We start from the raw sequence: 19,054 nt of genomic DNA, 5'->3' as shown, positions 1-19,054 counted from the left end.
AGACCCTATTCTTAAAAAGATCTTCCCAGAGCCACGCATCCTAGCCTTCAGACAAGCACCGAACCTCGCCAACCTCATCACCAGAAGCAAACTTCCTCAAGCCCAGAACACACCAAAAGGATCCAGACCGTGCCATGACAAGAAATGCAAAACCTGCCAACACATCTCCACCACCCCCACTATTACTACACCCCACAACAGAGCCATCAGCATCCCAGGATCTTACAGCTGCACCTCCAGAAATGTAATATACCTCATCCAATGCACCAAATGCCCTGATGGAAGATATGTAGGAGAGACCAGACAACAACTGCGCACCAGAATGAACGCACACCAGAAATCCATCAAAGACAGAAACACTCAATTACCGGTGGGGGCACATTTCTCACAGGAGGGCCACTCTCTCTCCAATCTCTCAGTCCTGATCCTCAAGGGAAACTTACACAACACATCCCAGAGACGAGCCTATGAGCTCCATTTCATCAACCTGCTGGATACTAGAGATCAGGGACTAAACATAGACATTGGATTTTTAATACATTATAATCTGCCTGGTAACTGACTCCCCAGCCCAGCCCAGCCCCTGGCTTCTTTACTTTTCATTCCATCCAGGAAGAGCACACACCAACTGCTGAAACTTCCTTAGCCTGATGAAGGGTTTTTGAACCCGAAAGCTTGCTTAATAACTATTCTCCAACCATTTGGCTTCGTCTAATAAAAGATATCAAATTCACCCAAGGAACCTTGTCTGCCTATGTTCACAGGGGAGCACCCATGTCTCTCATGCTCGTGTGCAGGCACTTCTCCGTTTCTGACCACTCCTCCTAGTCTGTACAGCCATCCCCGCACAGCAGCACTGAAGTGGAGGAGACTCCCTGTGACCACTGAATCAGTCTGGGGCCAAAAGGCTCAAAGCTGAGTGTTTACAGTTTCGCCCCCAAACAGATATTCAGACCTCTCCATCCCCACAGCCCTTCACAGACACTGAGAAGGGAGTGTCCCATGGATCTTGTCTTCCTACCCAGACCTTTCCCTACTGCTTCAAGCCCTGGGTTCTCAGAGGCCCCAAGACAAATACTCTCTCCAAATCCACTGATTCCTGTGAAAACTGATGGACACTGAGAAGTCTTTGGACCCCATTGAGAATCCTGTCCAAGGGGCCTGGTATACAGTGCTGTGTTTTTTACAGAAAAGCAGAGTTAACACTGAGGACCTGTTTCTCACGCTCTGGGAAGTTTGCATTTTTGTGCTGGGGCAGCAGGAGGACTCTCACTGATTCCTGTGAAAACTGATGGACACTGAGAAGTCTTTGGACCCCATTGAGAATCCTGTCCAAGGGGCCTGGTATACAGTGCTGTGTTTTTTACAGAAAAGCAGAGTTAACACTGAGGACCTGTTTCTCACGCTCTGGGAAGTTTGCATTTTTGTGCTGGGGCAGCAGGAGGACTCTCTGCTGTCATGACCCAAAAGGCATGATTGTGTGTGCGGTTCGGCACCAGAATTATCCCCGTCAAGTTGCAGAGCATTGCACGGGAGAGTTTCCTATAGCAAGAGGAAACCCCGGTGCAGGGACCAGTTTCCCGCCTTTTCTGAAGCTTCTTTTGCAGAGTGCATTGCTCATGTTGCGAGAGGAATGCACGGTGCAAAAGAGTTCCCACCACCGGTATGCAGATTCGTTCCCCGTGATTGGCTAGTGCTAAATTATTCACACGTGGCGGCTAGCGATTGGCCTGTTAGCTGTATAAAAGGCTTGAGCAGTTTCCGCCCAAGCTGAAGAGGACTCCACATCCATCTCGTGGGGACTCTGGGTACACGGCAGGGTAATAGAAACCCTGTGTGAGATCCAGAGGAGCCTCGTTCACCCAGAGCATCCGGAGCTCTGCACCGTGGAGCCTAGCAACCTCCACGAGACCGTCTGTGTTGTTTGTCTGTAACTGCAACTTAATCAAGCTTTCCAGCCTACACCACTGCCATCTCGGTGTAAGTAAACAATCTTTTAAACTACCGCTACGCGTCCGTGCCTAATTCCAGCTCGAAGGCCTTCCCTCTCCACCCCAGCGTGCCCGGGCTGCTGGCCACAGCCCGCGTGCAGCGCGAAAAGGGGCTCGGGTCGCTCCCGGCCCGCACAACTGCTACCTGAGAGCAGAATTTGCTGTCACTCACTGAGGGAGCTGCAGCCTCACATGGCATATCACAGGGCACAGGACAGACACAGGCATGTGACTGCTTGTATTGGTGTGTTATGAGAGTGGGGGATGTCAAGGGTAAAATCACTGAGCTTGGTCTTTTCTTTTTGTTGTCTCATCTCACAACCCATTCCCCTGGCTATGGAAGCTGAATGCATCACTCAGTAGTGATCTAGTTACCTGCCATAGCCAGGACAGTGATATCTGAGGGCTTCAATGCTGGGTGCTCAGGACAGCCAGTTAGGAGTATGCTGAGACATCTTGAGTTTCCTATGTCTAGTGAGAATGCCAAGGATGTTGCCATTTCAGGAGGGAATTGCTTTCTCTCTCTCTCTCTCTATCTCCCTCCTTTTCTCTCTTCTGTGGAATCAGAAAAAATATATGCCTTAAACTTTGATTATTTTAGTTATAAGATGACATAACCGCTTTGTGGAGAATTGCTGGCTCTGTATAGTAGAACAGATAAGAGAAAGTGTTTGTTCTTTGTAACTCCTCTGCAACTGCTTCGCTCACCGCGGCCTTGAAGATAGCAAAAAGTATGTACAACTCTGATTTGCAGGTGCAAGAAGGAGGTTTGTGAACTAACCTCGCCTCCCCCATTAGTTCCCATCCTGATTACAGCAAAGAAATAATGAAGTAATATTATAGCCGCTTTTCATGCTAATTTCACTATATGATCACGTGAGTTGTAAGCAACTGTTAAAAAGTATATAAGCCTCCTGATTTTGCTCTTGGGGGGGACCCCTTCCAAGTGCTTGGGAAATCCATGTCACTTTGGAATCCCCCCTACAGCTGTAGTTTCTTTTGAATAAAAGCTTCTGCTGACCTGACCCAAAAGTATGCTGCGTGTGTTTCCACGACACTTCCCAAACTGATTTTGCAAAATTATTTCAAATCTTCATTACCTTCTGCTTGGACTCACAAAGGAAACATGTTTGGAAACCACCATGGTTCTCTCAGGACGAGTAACCAGTTCTTTCTCAGCTGTAGCACCACACAGCTGCCCTCTGTGTCTGAGTCATTCTTGGACCTACCAGTTCCTCCTCACATCCTAACCCTGAATCCATTTCAGTCATGTCTAAATCATCTCTCCTGCAACCTGCTGTGAATGCAAGAGCAGGAGGACACTTTGCCAGACCTCCACATGGGAACGCCTCCAGAGCACCAGAGACAGACCCCTTCGAATGCCAAGTGCAGAGGTATGGTGTGTGACAGAGAGGGGCTATGGGGCAGTACAGTGCATTTAGCTTTTATTTAAGTTAAGCCTTTCTGATTCCCCTCTGCTACCTGAGAGCCCAAGAGAAAAAATAAGGGACCTTAGTGCTCTTCCTCAAGATTGTTTGCTCGCTCCTTTTGGACTCCACGAGGGCTCCTGTATGTGATGGACTTGGTTGCACCAGCTCAACCCCAAGCCCTGCTGTGAAGAATAAGACTGGTCTTTACCACACTTTATAGTCTTTATCATACTTTTACGGTCTTGAATCCACACGCTCCAGTACTGCTCATAATAAGCAGATTGTTTGCACCCAAAACACTTAGCACTTACGGACATTTTATCCCTTAATTTTTTCTCCCATGATCAGGCTGTGTTATGTGTCAAACCCAAGTATGAAGCCTGCCTGTGGATATTTGGAACAAAGGAAGCATGTCTCCTAGCTCTCCCAGCCTTGTGCACAAAGTGCTGCCTTAAACCTTCTTTTAGGCCTCACGGTACAGTGTCTGGCCACTTTTTGGCAATTTCCTCCTCTGCCGTATGAAGGGTGCTGGCTCTTCTAGTCTGGAAATGCTCCAACACTCCAGCCCAACCTCACTTCTCAGGTAGGAAGTCTTCTCTTCTCATATGTTTTCAATTAATTTTTCTCCCTTTCTGTACTAGGGCCCATTCAGCCATCTCTCCTGTGGTCACCAATCCCCCTGGTGCTTGAGATCATGACACTTGGCCTGCTTTTCCTGATAAGTGCCAGGCTGTACAGTGCCCAAGCTAAGAGTGCAATAGGATCCCAGCATGCCCTTGTTGGACTTGGACCCAGCCCCTATACCTTTGTTCCAGATGAGTACAACCCTCAGACGGACCACAACACCTGCCAGTTGATAACAGGTGAGTGTATTGATACAGAGTGATAACAAAAAGGCAGCAATACAATCAAACAGTAATATATCTGTCTCGGACGGCCAGGGCCGACTCGAGTTATGCTCGTACGTCAGGGCGGGCTGGTGAATGGAGAGGCAGACACAACTTATTGGTTGCAAAAAACTTTACCCACGCCGCTTGCAGTCACGACGCAGGTGGTCCTAGTTGCTCCAGCTGGCGGGGCCCAAGCCAGGTAATCCATCCACAATTCGAAGCCGGCGGGGAAAGGGGTACGTCGGGGTTGCGCTCGGTGATGGGAAGAAAGATCGATAGGTGATCAGTCTATCGATCGGCAGCCGCAAGTCAGATAACTTCAGAGGCACTCTGCAGCGTGCTCAAAGCTCTTCGACTTGGGCGGAAGTCGTGCAGAATTTTAAACGGCCAGCGAGCCAATTACTAGCTGCCACGTGTGAATAATTTAGCACTGGCCAATAGCGGGGCACAAATTTACATCCGAATAGCGGGAACTCTTTGCACCGTGCATTTCTGTGCTGCAAAGGAGAAATGCATCCTGCAAAGGAAACTGCAAATTGGCAGGAACTCTCCTACACGCAGGCTCTTAATTGCAGCAGAACACTCTGCCGTGCAAAGGAGCTCTCATGTGGCCAGGAAATTCCATAGTGCCGAGGCACAAAAAATCACTGGGTTGTGACAATATCTACCAATGCTAGGGCTGTCATCAGAGTCAAAGTACATCTGGTCAGGATGCAGGCTCCATTCTGAGATTCTTTCTCTTAGATGTCAGTAGTCTGGAGGTGGGATGCCACAGCCCACAGCCCCCCTCCAGTGTGCTGCATGAGATTGGCTGTTGGTATGTGCCCTCTGTCCATGGTGACCTCTGTGGTGGGCCAGTAGGGGGAGCTCCTGCGTTGAGCCTCCCACCTCACCATGCCCATCCACCTTCCGGACTCTACGTGTCTCTTCAGGGGTGCCTAAGCCCTGGCAGACCCTCTTTTGAGCCCCATTACAGAGTCTGGGGGTAACATGTGCTGCCACCACTCCAAGAAGGGACTTTCTGGGTCCTGTGTCCTTGGGGAAACACAGGCCTAATAGTCCTACGGGTACTCGACCCAATACAAGAACTTAGTCTGCTGACCCAAGGGGCCTCCTAGGCATAATTAAACCCACCCCTCAATAAGTCTCTTACACCAGTCACAAAAGAGAACTTTATTGCTCCCAACAGGATGAGGTAGAATAGAGTAAGAGGTAGAGCACTATCAGGGATTACCATTGAGCAAAACAGTCTGGCTGAGGTAGCCGTTTGATACACAAATGCATCACTGTGAGCTGACTAGCTCTCTAGAAACACTTACAAGTCTCATTCAGAAGATGGTAGAGATCCGGTTCAGAGATTTTCAGAGAGAGAGTGTTTCAGATGGATCAGACTCTCCCTGTGTCCTGATGCTTGTGCCATGCTGGAAAAATGGTTTCTCCTCCTTCTTCTTGGACCAGGCCCTTATATAGCCTTTCTGACCTGAGCAGCCCAGTCCAATAGAAGCCAGCAGTGTTGGCAATTAGCCAACCAATTTAAAAAGCATCACTGGTTACCTGGGCAGATGAGCAGGGGCTTCTCCCTCCCCCCACTCAGGTGACCAGAGGGACCACATCCTAGGTACCAGGCTTTTGTCACGTAGGCAGGGAGGAAAATCCTTGCTCCCTTAGGGATTCGACCCCAGTGCCCCAAGCTGACAGGGACAGGTTTCTGGAGAGAGGCACAGATGGTGGCATTTCTGCCACAACCTCAGGGACCCTCCCCAGGGGATGGGGACAGGGATGGGACCCCTCTCAGGAAGGAGAAGGAGGAGGAACCCAGGTAGGATGAGAAGGACCAGGGAGGAATGGGACAAAGGGAGGGACCCATTGTTAATCTCAAATCTCTGCTTTTGTGTTCTCCTACCTGCTTGATGACTCCTTATGACTCTTCATCCATGGCTATCTCTGGTTGGTTGTCTCTCTGTGGTCACATGTCTCCGTAGCCTTCCAGGCCTTCTCCTAATATGGTCTATTCCCTGAAAACTGGGACTCAGCCCCCACCCCCCACCCCCTTCCTGCTCTGGGGCCTTGTAGCTGGTGTCACTTATCTTGTGTTATGGGACAGTATTTTATATGCTTCCTCAGTTTCCAGGCTCTGTGTCCTTGTTGTGTTAGACAACCTGTCTGCCTTGAAAGCTGTGGTCATGTGTTATGGCATGCCTTGCTTCATTTTCAGGCTGTGTCCATCTGTTGGCCTTTTGCTAGACAGCCCATAAGTTTTCAGGGACATGAGAAGGTGTGTATGTATCTCCCAAGCTGTTTAGAAGTCCATTAATGCCTGCTGCCCATCATGAGCCCTTATAATACATATATCTATACCTATAAGCCAATTCCCAAAATAGAGGCCTATAAAATGCCATTTTAAAGCCAACACTCAGCTGTGAACATGGCTTTTCGATGAAAAAAACAAACAAACAAAAAAAGCAGCTGAGATTTTAGACCCTCAGTGGTGCGTAATGGACTTTAGCACCCAGTGAATACCACTTTCCATTGGAATAAATGTTTCTGCCAAGTCAAATCCCCTTGAACCCTTTGAAACCTCAAGCCCAAGAACTGAGCAGGAAAAATGGGTGTGGTCTATGAGCCAACAAGGGCTCAGCACTTGTGAAGGGCTGAGGGGATGGTGTGGCCTGAATATCTGTTTTGGGGGCAGAGCTATAATCAGCCACATTGGAAACTGGCAGTCCCAGGCCTTTGAATTGGCACCATATGGACCTCTGTTCCAGCTCCCAGCACTGCTGTAATGCTGGCTGGGATGGAAATAGGTTGGGAAAGTTGGCTTCTCCATCCAGGATGAAAATATTTTTATACTTTCTTCCATTCATCACCACACCCTCAGAGCAGCAGCATAGTGGCTGCATGAGGACCAAACCCTCACCTTGGACCCTGTGGGGAGGGACAAGGTCTGATTAGAATCTAAACCCTGCCCCACCACTCCTCCCCCACCCAGTGCAGGCAGTGGCTCTCACTCCTGTACCCTATGTCCAGGGCTCAGGGGGAACTCTCACTTAGCTGTTACAGCCCATGAGACCAGGTCTTGCCTGTTTCCTCACCAATGTGCATTTCCACAGCCCCAATGGCGGGACCAGGATGACACAGGCCAGGGACTGTTGCTGGCATTTGCAGGAAGGTATCTGAAAACTGAGTCCCACCATACATGCCAACTTTTATTTTTGCCAAAAGGGGTCACAGAGGGCATAAGATGAACACGTGGAAAGTTTTGTGCATTCCAGGTGACAGCTCTCTTCTCGAGGGGGGCCACCGCCTGGGGCTTCCACGTACTCAGCTCGTCTGAGTTACACAGCCCCCTATCAATGAGACTCCCAAGCTGAGAGGACCTCCCCATGCCCTAGTCAGACCTGTCAAGGCACGTACATGGTTCCCAACCGCTTTGGCCCCATGACTCATTTGGAGGGACACAGCAGTGAAGGAGATGCTTTATTTTTAGAGCCAAGATGAGATTCCTATAGCAAATGGAGGACATGGAGTCTCCCCAAGGGAGTGATGGAAATCCAGCCCTTAGGCTCCTGCCATTGCATGCAGCAGTGTCACCTGTGCCTGGGAAGTCACCAGGGATCAAGTGTGCTTCTTCATCAAATATTTGTGTGAGCCTGTGACACTCCCTATAGCCGTATACACCATTAGCTCTTGGGACTTCCTGTTGGTCCATGTCATTGCCAAAATAGAATCAGAACCTATTGCAGGGCCAAAAAAAGGCATCTGGGGATGCAATGAGGGCAGAGAAGCCCATTACTGCTGGGGGCAGGAGATGCAGCTGGGCTGTGGGGAGGGGAGAGTGTGCTGTCAACAGACACATGCATAAAATACTAGAGGCAGAAAGAATTCAGGTTTGTTCAGTGTCTATGTAGCTTCCCAGACTGGGTGGCCCAGGTTGCCGCATTCGCTGTGATATAGTTTAAGTTTTCCCTGTTCTGCCTGTATATGGCAACACAGTTTTGTGGATTTTTTCTCATGGATCCATTGTCCTTCCAGACCTTGTAACGCCATTTCAGTGGCAGCCATTAGGGGTGTGCCAAATTTCACCAGCTACCTGGTTACGATGCTGTTTTGACCTGTTTTGAACTCAAAACAGTGAAATCACAATAGAACAAAAGGCTTCAAAACCATACAAGTAGCCCTCCTTGTTAGTCTCATCCCACTTGAAGTGTGGCACCCAGAACTGGATGCAGTGCTCCAGCTGTGGTCTTACCAATACCACATAGAGGGGAAGTATCACCTCCTTCGACTTGCTCATGATGCACCTTCTAATGCATGAAACAATGTAGTTGGCTTTACTTATTGCTTCGTTACATTGACAACTCATGTTCATTTTGGAGTTGACTATGACTCTGAAATTCCTTTCTGCTGCTGTGCTGCTTAGAAAGTCACCTCCCAGCCTGTAGGTGTGTTGATGATTCTTTCTCCCTAGATACAGCACTTTGCATGTATCTTTGTTGAACTGCATCCTGTTCTGTTCTGCCCTGCCCACTTTCCCAATCTATCCAAATCCACCTGAATCCACTCCCTGACCCCCAATGTGTTTACTTTGCCCCATGATTTGGTGTTGTCCATGAATTTGGACAGAGTGCTTTTTAAGCCCTCATCCAAGTCACCAATGAAGATATTGAACTGCACTGGTCCAAGGAACTCCACTGCCCACATTGTTCCAGGTCCTGTCCACCACCACCCTCTAAGTGGGTCCCATAAGCCAATTCTCCACCCACCTGGCCATCAACATTGCAACTGCTTAATTTATTTATAAGAATGTGATATGACACTGTATCAAAGGCCTTTTTAAAATCCAAGTATATTACATCTACCTCAACTCCTGCATCTAAGCATTTTGTGATCTGGTTGTAAAAAGAAACAAGGTTAGTCAGGCAGGATCTACCTGCTATGAAGCCATGCTGGTTGCCTTTCAGCAATATTTCTCCTACTGGACTCCCACAAATATGATCCTTAATCATTTTTTCAAAGGTTTTCCCAAAGATAGAGGTGGGGCTAAGTGGTCTATAGTTACCCAGATCGTCCTTTCTCCCCTTCTTGAAAATAGGGACCACACTGGCCCTTTTCCACCGGGATCCGTCCATGAGTGCTCAAACAACCATGCCAGTGGTACTGCTATAACACCTGCCAATTCCTTCAGCACTCTTGGATGAAGATCATCAGGGCCTGCTGACTTAAACATGTGCAGCCCCTCCAAATGCCCCTTCACTCGGTCAGGGCTAACTCTTGGTGGGTTGTAGTCCCTCCTGTGCCTGTCTATAGACCCTTTGGGAGATATGTCTTTATCCATGTTCAGGAACACAGATGCAAAGAACTCATTTAGGAGCTCAGCTTTGTCCCTCCTATCAGTTACCAGTTGCCCTAGTCTGTCCTGTAGGGGTCCTATGTTTCCATGCACCTTCTTGTTACTCCTTATGTACCTAAAGGAGGACTTTTTGTTGTCTTTATTTTTTGTTGCCAGCCTGAGTTCCATTTCTGCTTTGGCCTTCCTCACTGATTCCCTGCAAGTGTGAGCCAAGCAGGTATACTACTCCTTGGTAGCTAGCTCTTGCTTCCACAGTCTATATGACTCTTTCTCCCCCTAGATTTACAAAGTCTGAGGTGTAAAGTTGCATTTTCAGTGCACAGAAAAGCAAAGCTTTTGCCCTGTTTAATGGCCCTGTTGCTTCATGAAAATATTTCCCAATTTCTAAACCTTGGCACAAGACAACAGTACAGGTTCTCAGCTGGTGTCAAGCACCCTAGCTTCAGGGAGTTCAGGCAAAGTTAGATCTATTCCTACCAGTTAAAGGCCTGGCCCAGAATAACCACATGTAACATTTCAGCAGCTCTAGTAACTTCAAAGCAAAATAATCTGGTGTACAGGAGACCACACGCATTGCACATACTCTGCTAAAAGGGTTGAAGCATCCAATACTAGAAACCACAGCTAGTTGTGATCCCAGAGCTTTCTAACCACAGCAGCATGCTACTGTCCGGTATGACTCGGTGCCGGCTGAGGGCAGGGTAGATATGCACTTTTATATACTAAGTAAATAAGCTATATGTAAAGAACGCACACTTTGGGGAACCCAAGTTCACTTCATCAGATGCTTTGAAAGGACAGCCCAGAGCAACGTATAGAGGTTTGCAATGGCAACAAGACCTGTTCCAGCCTGCACACCTACACTAAGCAGCCACTATGGGGTTTCCGGGTTTGGGGCTCAGGAGGACCTCGGGTGCTTGCAGAGTCTTTACTTGGTTCACAGGGGAGATGCAGGAGGAGGGGGCAGGGTGTGCTCCCTGCCCAACTTGGTGACTTAAATAAACATCATAGCACCCCAGAGCCTCCATTGTAATAGAGGCTCCACTTGGTCACCAATAAGATGCAGTTAGTGTCAGGATGCATCAAGATCCCCTATGACACTAGAGCTTTGCAGTCATAGGGCTTACAGTGGGGCAGATAAACTGCTTCAAGTAAGAGGACAAATGGTATACAACATCTACACTGCATCAACCTGGTCTGCTTTGCCAAAAAAGAGAAATGAACCCACCCAAATGAACTCAGTAAAATTTGATGCTGTCAGTCAGATTCATCTAGGTCTTGCACAAATTGTGTTGAAAACTATATGGAAGATTCTAACTGCTCTGATTTACTGCTGCCTTCTTGAAATGAAGCTTTTCAACTTCTGAAGTCAGAATATTTTCTTCCTTTGAAACGCTGTCCCAGTTTAGGGAAAAACAAAACAAGAACAATAGTTTAAACCAAGTTTCTCCCTTCTTGTTCTCTGAATTATTTTGTTTCACCTGACAGAAATGTATTCCAATTTGCATTATCCAGATTTTTTTTAAAGTGAAACACAAAACACAAAACGTAATTTTGGGTCAATCAAACATTTTTTTCTTAACTTTTCTGATTTGCCAGAGAACTGAACTAACCAGTTTTTGCCTTTGTATAATTGCTGTCCTGAAAGAGTTCTGTTTCTGGATTAAGTAGGTTTTAGACTCATGGAAATGTCAAGTGTTGGGTGCCATTTTCCTGCTCTGCCTTTTGCCTGCTTTTTGTGTGCCTTGAAAACCAGAGTCACACAACAGAATAGTATAAAATGACTGTTCTTGCTCCATGTCTTAAATTGCTTTGTTCTCTCACTAAACCCACATTAAAGTCTGGACTCTAAATAGCTTTTCACTGGGCAAAACCATGTTCCAATCTTGGGAGCCAAAACCTTCCCTGTCATACCCTAGGATTAGCTTCCTGCAGCCAAAATCATTCTCTCCGCTTAGGTTGACTGATTACTGTGGATTTTCTTTGTAGGCACTGGGTGAGGAGGTGAACTTCATTGACTGGTTAGAGCAGACTGAAAGATTGCACTTACTTGAATATAGGATGACTTCCACTACCCCACCCCAATAATTAGATACTATATTTGGAAAATTGATAAATTTGATATAATTCTCCAGGTATAGAATCTAATTATTGGAGGCTTGTATTGACTCTGTCCCCCTCCCACTGCTACAGCAAGGGAAATAAATCTTGGGGGTCAGATAGCCCTTTTGCCCTCTGCCCATGGAAATGAGGAACAACTAAAACACACTGACCTTGAAATAAAGACTCTGATAGTAATTTGCCCATAGGTAAATTTCTATGGGTACCCATAGACTTACTTGATTGATAACTGATTTCCCAGCCCCAGATGGGGTGGCCAGGATGTCATAGGCCTGGGGCCATGGCTGATACCTGCAGGAGGACACCTGACACTGAGCCACCCATCCTCTTGCCAATGACACTCCCAACCTGGGGACACCCAATAGGCCTCTCTAGGGTATGGATCTCCTATTGCCCCAAAGAAACCAGAAAGGCATGTTCCTGACACACCCACCCATTATCCAAGCAGAGGTACACACAAGTGGTGGGAGACATTTTATTTTCAGAACCAAGGTGACATTTCAGTAGCAGATAGATGACATGGAGCCTCCCCAGGGTGGTGGTGGAAACCCCAGCCTTTAAGACTCCTGCTGCTGAATAGGACTAGATCCTCCCTTGTACACAACAGGGAGCATCTGTGCCTGGGCAAGAGCAGTCACCATGAGATAATGGATGTTTCTCCATCTGATTTTCATAGGCCTATGATGTCCCCTGTGGCTATGCACACCATTAGTTCTTGGAACATCTTGTTTGTGAGAAGGATTGCCAAGCTACCATGAAAGACCATCACTGGGACAAGAAAAGAAGCAGCAAGGTTGTAATGAAGGCAGGAGAGTCCCCTCTCAGCTGGCTCCAGCAGATGCAGCTCAGCTGTGGGGGAGAGAAATTGCTCTCAACTGTTATAAGCATGAACTGAAAGAGGTAGAAGAAGGAGGTGAGATTTGCCTGTGTCTGTGTGGTTTCACAGACAGTCTGAGGTTAGCAGTCACACTGCCCCAAAATGCAATTTAGGAAATTGCTTCCCCCACCCGCCACCATGCAAACAGCAACAAAAGATTCAGAGATTTATGCTGGTGGATCGATTTCTGTTCCTGAGCTCCATACCCCTCCTTCAGGTGCAATGATCCCCTTGACCAGCCCCTGCCACACTGTCTGTCTGCTGGGTCAAACAAGTTTATTTTTTCCTTGTGCTTTCTTCTTCGTCTCACAAATGCAGAACCAAGTATCTCCGCAGCCTCCAGGTTTCACTTTTTCACCTTGCAAAAATGCACACGCTCCATCTCGATAATTCTGAGGACTGGGGTCTGAGAGCACAAACCTGGAAGGCAAAGTCATGGGGCACAATCAGGTCGATTCTTCTGACCCCTGTGTTAGGACACAGAGCTGTGAGTTCTCCCTGCTTATAGCACTGACCACAGGGGACGTCCAAGCCATGACCCAGCAAAAGGAAGGTCAGAGATGCTTTGCAGCTCAGGCCTGTAATTGGTTGGATGAGAAACAGGTAGCAAAGGACAGCTGCACTCTCATGGAACATTTATAAGGCAGGGTGTGCTCAACTTTGATTCCTCAACAAACTTCACATGAGGGCATTTCAGTCCTCCAGAAATTGGTCCTGGAATCAAATTTGCAAAACATTTTCTTTCCTCCCTATCCTGTGCCTGCATGCTGACTCAGAGAGGTCTCCACCCCAAGGTGGGTGAGAGAGGAGGCCCCAGTTTCCCATACAATTCACAGATCACATGAGACCAGATGGTATCCATGGGATACATTCATGTACCATATGGCTCTTCAAGGTATCATGTATCTGTGATGCGATAAATGATAGAAAGCTCCCCTATTCCCAATAACCCACCTCCCACATCTATGATCTAACGTCATCATCCCCTCCACCCCTCTAATGCTGCTGGGGCTGGCAAGAGGTACCATGTGGGTAGTCGCTAGCATGGAAGACCCTGCAGGACCAGACTAAACACCAGACACTGACCTTACCCCTTCTCAACAGCAGAGGCTAAACTTACAACCTGTGCAGGAAGGTAAAAGGAGTCAGGGCTCCACTACAGCTACCTTTCAGAGCTGCCTCGGAGCTGGGCCTCCAGTGGCTTCCAAGCCCCCAGACAGTAAGGGGAAGATTTCATTTTGATAAGAAACATCCAGGCTCAGGCTCTGTGCTCCCCTCTGAGGGTAACAGAACTTCCAAACCAGCAAAAGCTTTGTTCCTTCGGGGGTTTTATGCAGAACTGAAATCCAGGTCTTCCCCTGCTTGACCTACCTTGTTTGGCAGAACCCTCCTGACTGGTCACAGAGCAAATTAGTAACCCAAAGATGTATTGGTAACAATGTGGTGCTGTTATAATGTTTTACAAATACCTCTAGGTTTTGTCCCGTGGTCTGTGCTGAACATAGTAACTGTGGATGTCATGTGTCTGCGTGCCAGCCTCTTCCATTAGGATGGATTATAAGGGATAAGGAACTTTATTCCCCATTAGAAAACTGCTCCTGTTTCCATTAGACTCTTATATTCCCCTCCCCACCCAATATGCCAACATGTTTAGGACATCTCTTGAAGTCCATTTACTCCACTGCTGCCCTCTTATCCACCTGGAGTACCTCAGGTACATCAAAGATCTTTTTCACAATATGGATATATGGGAAGGAGTTTGTAGAGCAATTTCACCAGGACTTTGCCACCTGCCCCCCCTCCATGAAACCAACTCTGGAATACTCTACCAAGCACATACATTTCCTACATACTAAAGTGAGGTTTTGCAGTTACCACTTCACCACCACAATATGTGACAAACCAACAGGATGCTGCAGCTACCTTTGTGCCATCAGCTTTTCTACTAAGCACACCATTAGATCCATCCTCTGCAGCCAAGCTGTATGTCACAACCTTATCTACTCTGATCCCACCTACTGGGATGCATACCTTAAAGATCTGGAGCAAGGATTCGTTCCATTCCAATTCAATTCCCAAATTGTTGCTACTCAAATTAATAAAGTCAGACTCAGCCTCCATTCCCACTGCCTGCAGTACCAACTCTGGAATTAGGACAACAGAATGCTTCCTGATGTTGCCTACAGTCCCCAGCTTCAGCACCTGAGACACATCATTATAGATGTCTAAACCTTTCTTGAAAAGTATGATTGTCTCAAGGTAGCCACGGGGTGTAAATCTGCACTGGCTTACTGACAGCCCCCAACCGTAAAAAACCTTGCTCAAGCAACAGATTACCTAACTCTTAACCTCACTGAGGCACCAAGCATTGCAATGGACCCAAATGCCTCCTGTGCCCCCATAGCAATTCAAGCCACATTGTCACTGGACCATTAACAAGGAGTACAGCATCCAAGGGTCACCCACCTGCTACTCTGCCAATGTCATATCTGCTTACAGTGCCTGGCTGGTGCTACATTGGTGATCTCGATGGGTAAGAATGAAAGCACACCAACCTGACAACAGCTATAGAGACACCAGGGTCCATGTCAGAACACTTTAACCTCCCTGGACTCTCTATCAAAGACCTGAGGATTTCTGAGCTCAGGAAGCAAAAAAATGTAAAAAAAAAACCAGTTTGAATGGAAAGTTGCAGAAAAAAGAATCACCCAAGAACTGGATTGTGTTAGTATGGTTTAACGTTCATATCTTTCCATGGGGTAATTTCTAGGGCTCTGTGAATCTTCAGTCCCTGATTTGATTCAGTAGCAATTTGGCACGATTCGGTGGCCAAATCTCCAAATCCAAATTGAATCAGAGGACCCTTTAAACTCTCCAAATCAAATCAGAACCCTTCTAATTGATTTGGAGAGATTTAGAAAGATTCAGTGATTCAGACATAGACACAGCTTTAAATGTTTTTTCTACATACCTCTAGGTAGCACGCGGCATGAATGGCTGCAGTGCTGGGGCGCATGGAGCTTCCCACAGAAGCACGGGGTGGGGGGTCCCCAGTCTATGGCTGAATTGCTGACTCTCCAAATCAGCATCAAATCTTCAGATTCAGATTTGGCCAAATCAAATCAGGGACAGTGATCTGAATCAATGAATCAAATCACTGTCCCTGATTCAGGCTGAACCCATATCAAATAGAGCCCATTTCACACACCTCTAGCAATTTCCTACCCCAGACACATATTTTGTACAGTATCTTAAACTTAATTATTTTTTTTTTCCCTTTTTAGGACATTATACATGGCACTGGAGTGCACAATACCCCCAAAGAACAGCCAGCTTACATGAATGGTTTGCTCTCTGTAGATGAAAAACTGAAAAACAGGGTAACATGTTACCCCAGGTGTGAATGTGTTTTTCCATATAGGGAAACAATTAGCCCCAAGCCCATGTTAACACATTCAGATAATTTGTTACCCCAATGCAATTACTGTATAAATGACAGGCGTAGACCTGCTTAGCCACTTTTGGTGTATGCATCTGAAAGGTCAGCATTCATCCATACCTCATTCATGTTCACCTCAGGTATCCATAGTAAGTAATAGATAGCCATCCTCCACTCTGCTTTTGCAGAACATGTGGTAATCCCTTTGGCTAACCACTTTGTTTGCAGGCTGCAAGGTCATCAAAACATCCTGCCCTTTGCAAAAAAAATCCAAAAAAACACACCCTTTGTCACACCCAAATCTACCTCTGCTCTCTTTTTTCATGACAAAACTCTACCTCACCTCCTCTTTCATAAAATACAAGCTAGTTTGCCCTGCATTTGTTGGAAATGAAGACAAGGAGCAAAGGGACAGCAGAAAAGAAGTAGAACAGCATCAATCATACTGCAATACAACATACACTATGGAGTCCCCTTCAACGATAAGGGCTTAACACCCCCAATTACCCTTTTACCTTCTTTCAATTAGCCCCTGCATGGGTGGTTCCCAAACAGCATCCACCCACATTTGGCTTGCGTGTAAAGGGTAGGTGCTGGCCTCTGGCTTCTGTGCCCAGAAGGAGAGGGTGCTACCTGTGCTGCCACAGGGCAAGGCAGAATTGGTTCTGTGACAGCATAGGTGGACAGGCTTGTCTTTGATTGTTATTTATACGTATTCAGTGGTAATAATTTTTATCTTTTTTTCTGCAGTCCAGGATGAGAAGTCAGTGCATACTCAGTGCTGAAGCCTATCTTGCACAGGTAACTGGGGATGACAGTGACACATCCACTCACAAAATCTTATCCCAAAGCAATGAGCAGGAGTTGGTACCACAAGCAGAAGTGATGCCAAGACTTCCAGTGGGAAAGGGAAGAGGACCAGCCCGGAGGTGCTGTGGAAGACAGAGGAGAGCTATAGCAGGACGTGGAGCAGAGCCACTGCCACCGCCCCCAGAAAACATTGCAGATGATGACACCATTAAAGGAAGAATGGCAGAGTGTGGGAAAAATGTCCACAGTTAATACATCATCGGAGAACAGTCAAGGACATAGTCCATGAAACTGCTGGGCCAACAAGAGAAAGTAATAAAGACACAGTGGTAGAAATGTTCCACCTTTTTTCTCTCACAAGATATGCTGACTCTTATCAGAAGAGAAGCAAACAGAGAGTCAGAAAGAAGATTCAGGGAGTGAAATGATAACCATCCTGAAAATAGAAAGGAGTGGAAAAAGCTGGATGAAACAGAACTGAAAGCTTACGTTAGCCTCCTACTGCTGAGTGGTCTATACCATGGTGGCCATGAGTCACTGGAGGGGTTGTGGGAGCAACCCACTGGGCAGCCTCGCTTCTGTGCCACCATGAGTTTAAAATGATTCTGTCAAATCACCAACTACCTGAGATTTGGCAACATACTGACAGGTAAGGAAAGGGGAGCTGTGGACAACCATACTGCCTTCAGAGATATTTGGACACAATTTGTGGAGCAACTCAGGAAATTGTATATTCCAGGGATACACCTGACAGCTGATGAACACCTCATTGCATTCAGGGGTCGATGACCGTTCAGACAGTATATGCCCAGTAAGCCTGCCAAATATAGCTTGAAATACTGGTGGGACTGTGATGCAGCAACATCATCCTCCCTTTTCTAGAGAAATTTACCTGGGCAAGCAACCAGAAGCTCCACGCCAAGGCAATCTCGGTATGCAGGTCATTGAAAAATTGGTTCATCCCTGGTACAAGACAGAAAGGAATATTGTGGGTGAAAGTTTCTTCACAAGTACTGACCTAGCAGAAAGACTGCTACAGCAGGACGACCTATGTAGGTATGATTCAGAAAAACAAGGCTGATCTTCCAAACTAACTGCAAGCAAGTCGAAGAAGGCAACATTTTTCATCCGTTTTTTTTCTTTTGACGGGGGACTCACCCTAGCTTCCCATGTTCCAAAGAAGTTCAAATTTGTGCTGTTGCTGTCAAGCATGAGCCATGACCTGTTAGTGGGTGGAGGGCAAAAAGAGCTGGAAATCATCCATAACTACAATAAAAATAAGGGTGGGGTGGATAAACTTGACCACTTAGTCTGTATGACCACCTGCAAATGGAAAATCAACAGGTGGCCAATGACACTGTTTTTCAATACGCTGAATGTGGCTGCCATTTCCAGCCTCATCATTTGGTTAAGCCGCAATACAATCTGGAAAACAAAGATTACATTTAAGAAGATGGCATTTTTTTTGTAAGAGCTTGGGAAGCAACTGATCAACAGACAAATAAAATGAAGAATAATGGATACACATAATCTAAGTAAATCAAGTCTGGTATGACTGCTCTAAATTAGAAATTGCCACAATGTAACCCAGTAGAACCTTCTGCAAGCATGAGTGGATGTTGTGCTTTTTGTCCAAAGACAGATGACCACAAAACCCGAAAGCAATTCAAAGATTGCAAGTGATTTGCTTGTGTGCACCACAGTACATCACTGCTGCTATGTGAGGAATGCAATATTTAGTTAAAACAGTTAGGACATGTTTTTGTAAGTAATTTCTAGTTTGTAAACAGTGTGAGCTGCAAACATAACAAATTGTTCATTCACATTTTGAAACTGTAAAAAAAGTTTAAATTTTGTTCATAGCTCTAGTTAAATACTATTTTGGGTTCAAATCATTATAAATACTCTTTCAAACAATCTGCATGTTTAATTAAAATTTTTTGGTACATTTATACTGTTGTCACTGGTTCTATTTTGCTCATGTGGGTCAGGTAACAAGTTACCCCATGAGAACAACAATGATTATGGTTTCATGAGAATGGATGAGGGTTAAACGGGGACTATGGATTCATATCCTGTTACTGCATTACCTTTGTTCACCCCTTTGATCCTAAGGGTCTTTTCTTGTTTGCCTCACCAAGCACTG

The 19,054-nt window shown here is 46.5% G+C and overlaps 1 protein-coding gene across 1 annotated transcript in view; it reads right to left on the bottom strand.

Annotated features, from left to right (window-relative positions):
• Window positions 1–12,925: 12,925 nt before the first annotated feature.
• The window catches only part of LOC112548296 (oxidized low-density lipoprotein receptor 1-like), a 156,095-nt gene continuing 149,966 nt past the window's right edge, over window positions 12,926–19,054 (bottom strand). Inside the window, exon 6 of the mRNA XM_025193653.1 lies at window positions 12,926–13,079. Within this exon, the coding sequence (XP_025049438.1) occupies window positions 12,926–13,079 (154 nt within the window). The remainder of the gene's footprint in view (window positions 13,080–19,054) is intronic.

Source organism: Alligator sinensis, unplaced genomic scaffold (assembly GCF_000455745.1).
Source record: "Alligator sinensis unplaced genomic scaffold, ASM45574v1 scaffold644_1, whole genome shotgun sequence".
NCBI classification, from domain to species: Eukaryota; Metazoa; Chordata; order Crocodylia; family Alligatoridae; genus Alligator; species Alligator sinensis.
This window is presented reverse-complemented; position numbering and strand designations above follow the sequence as displayed.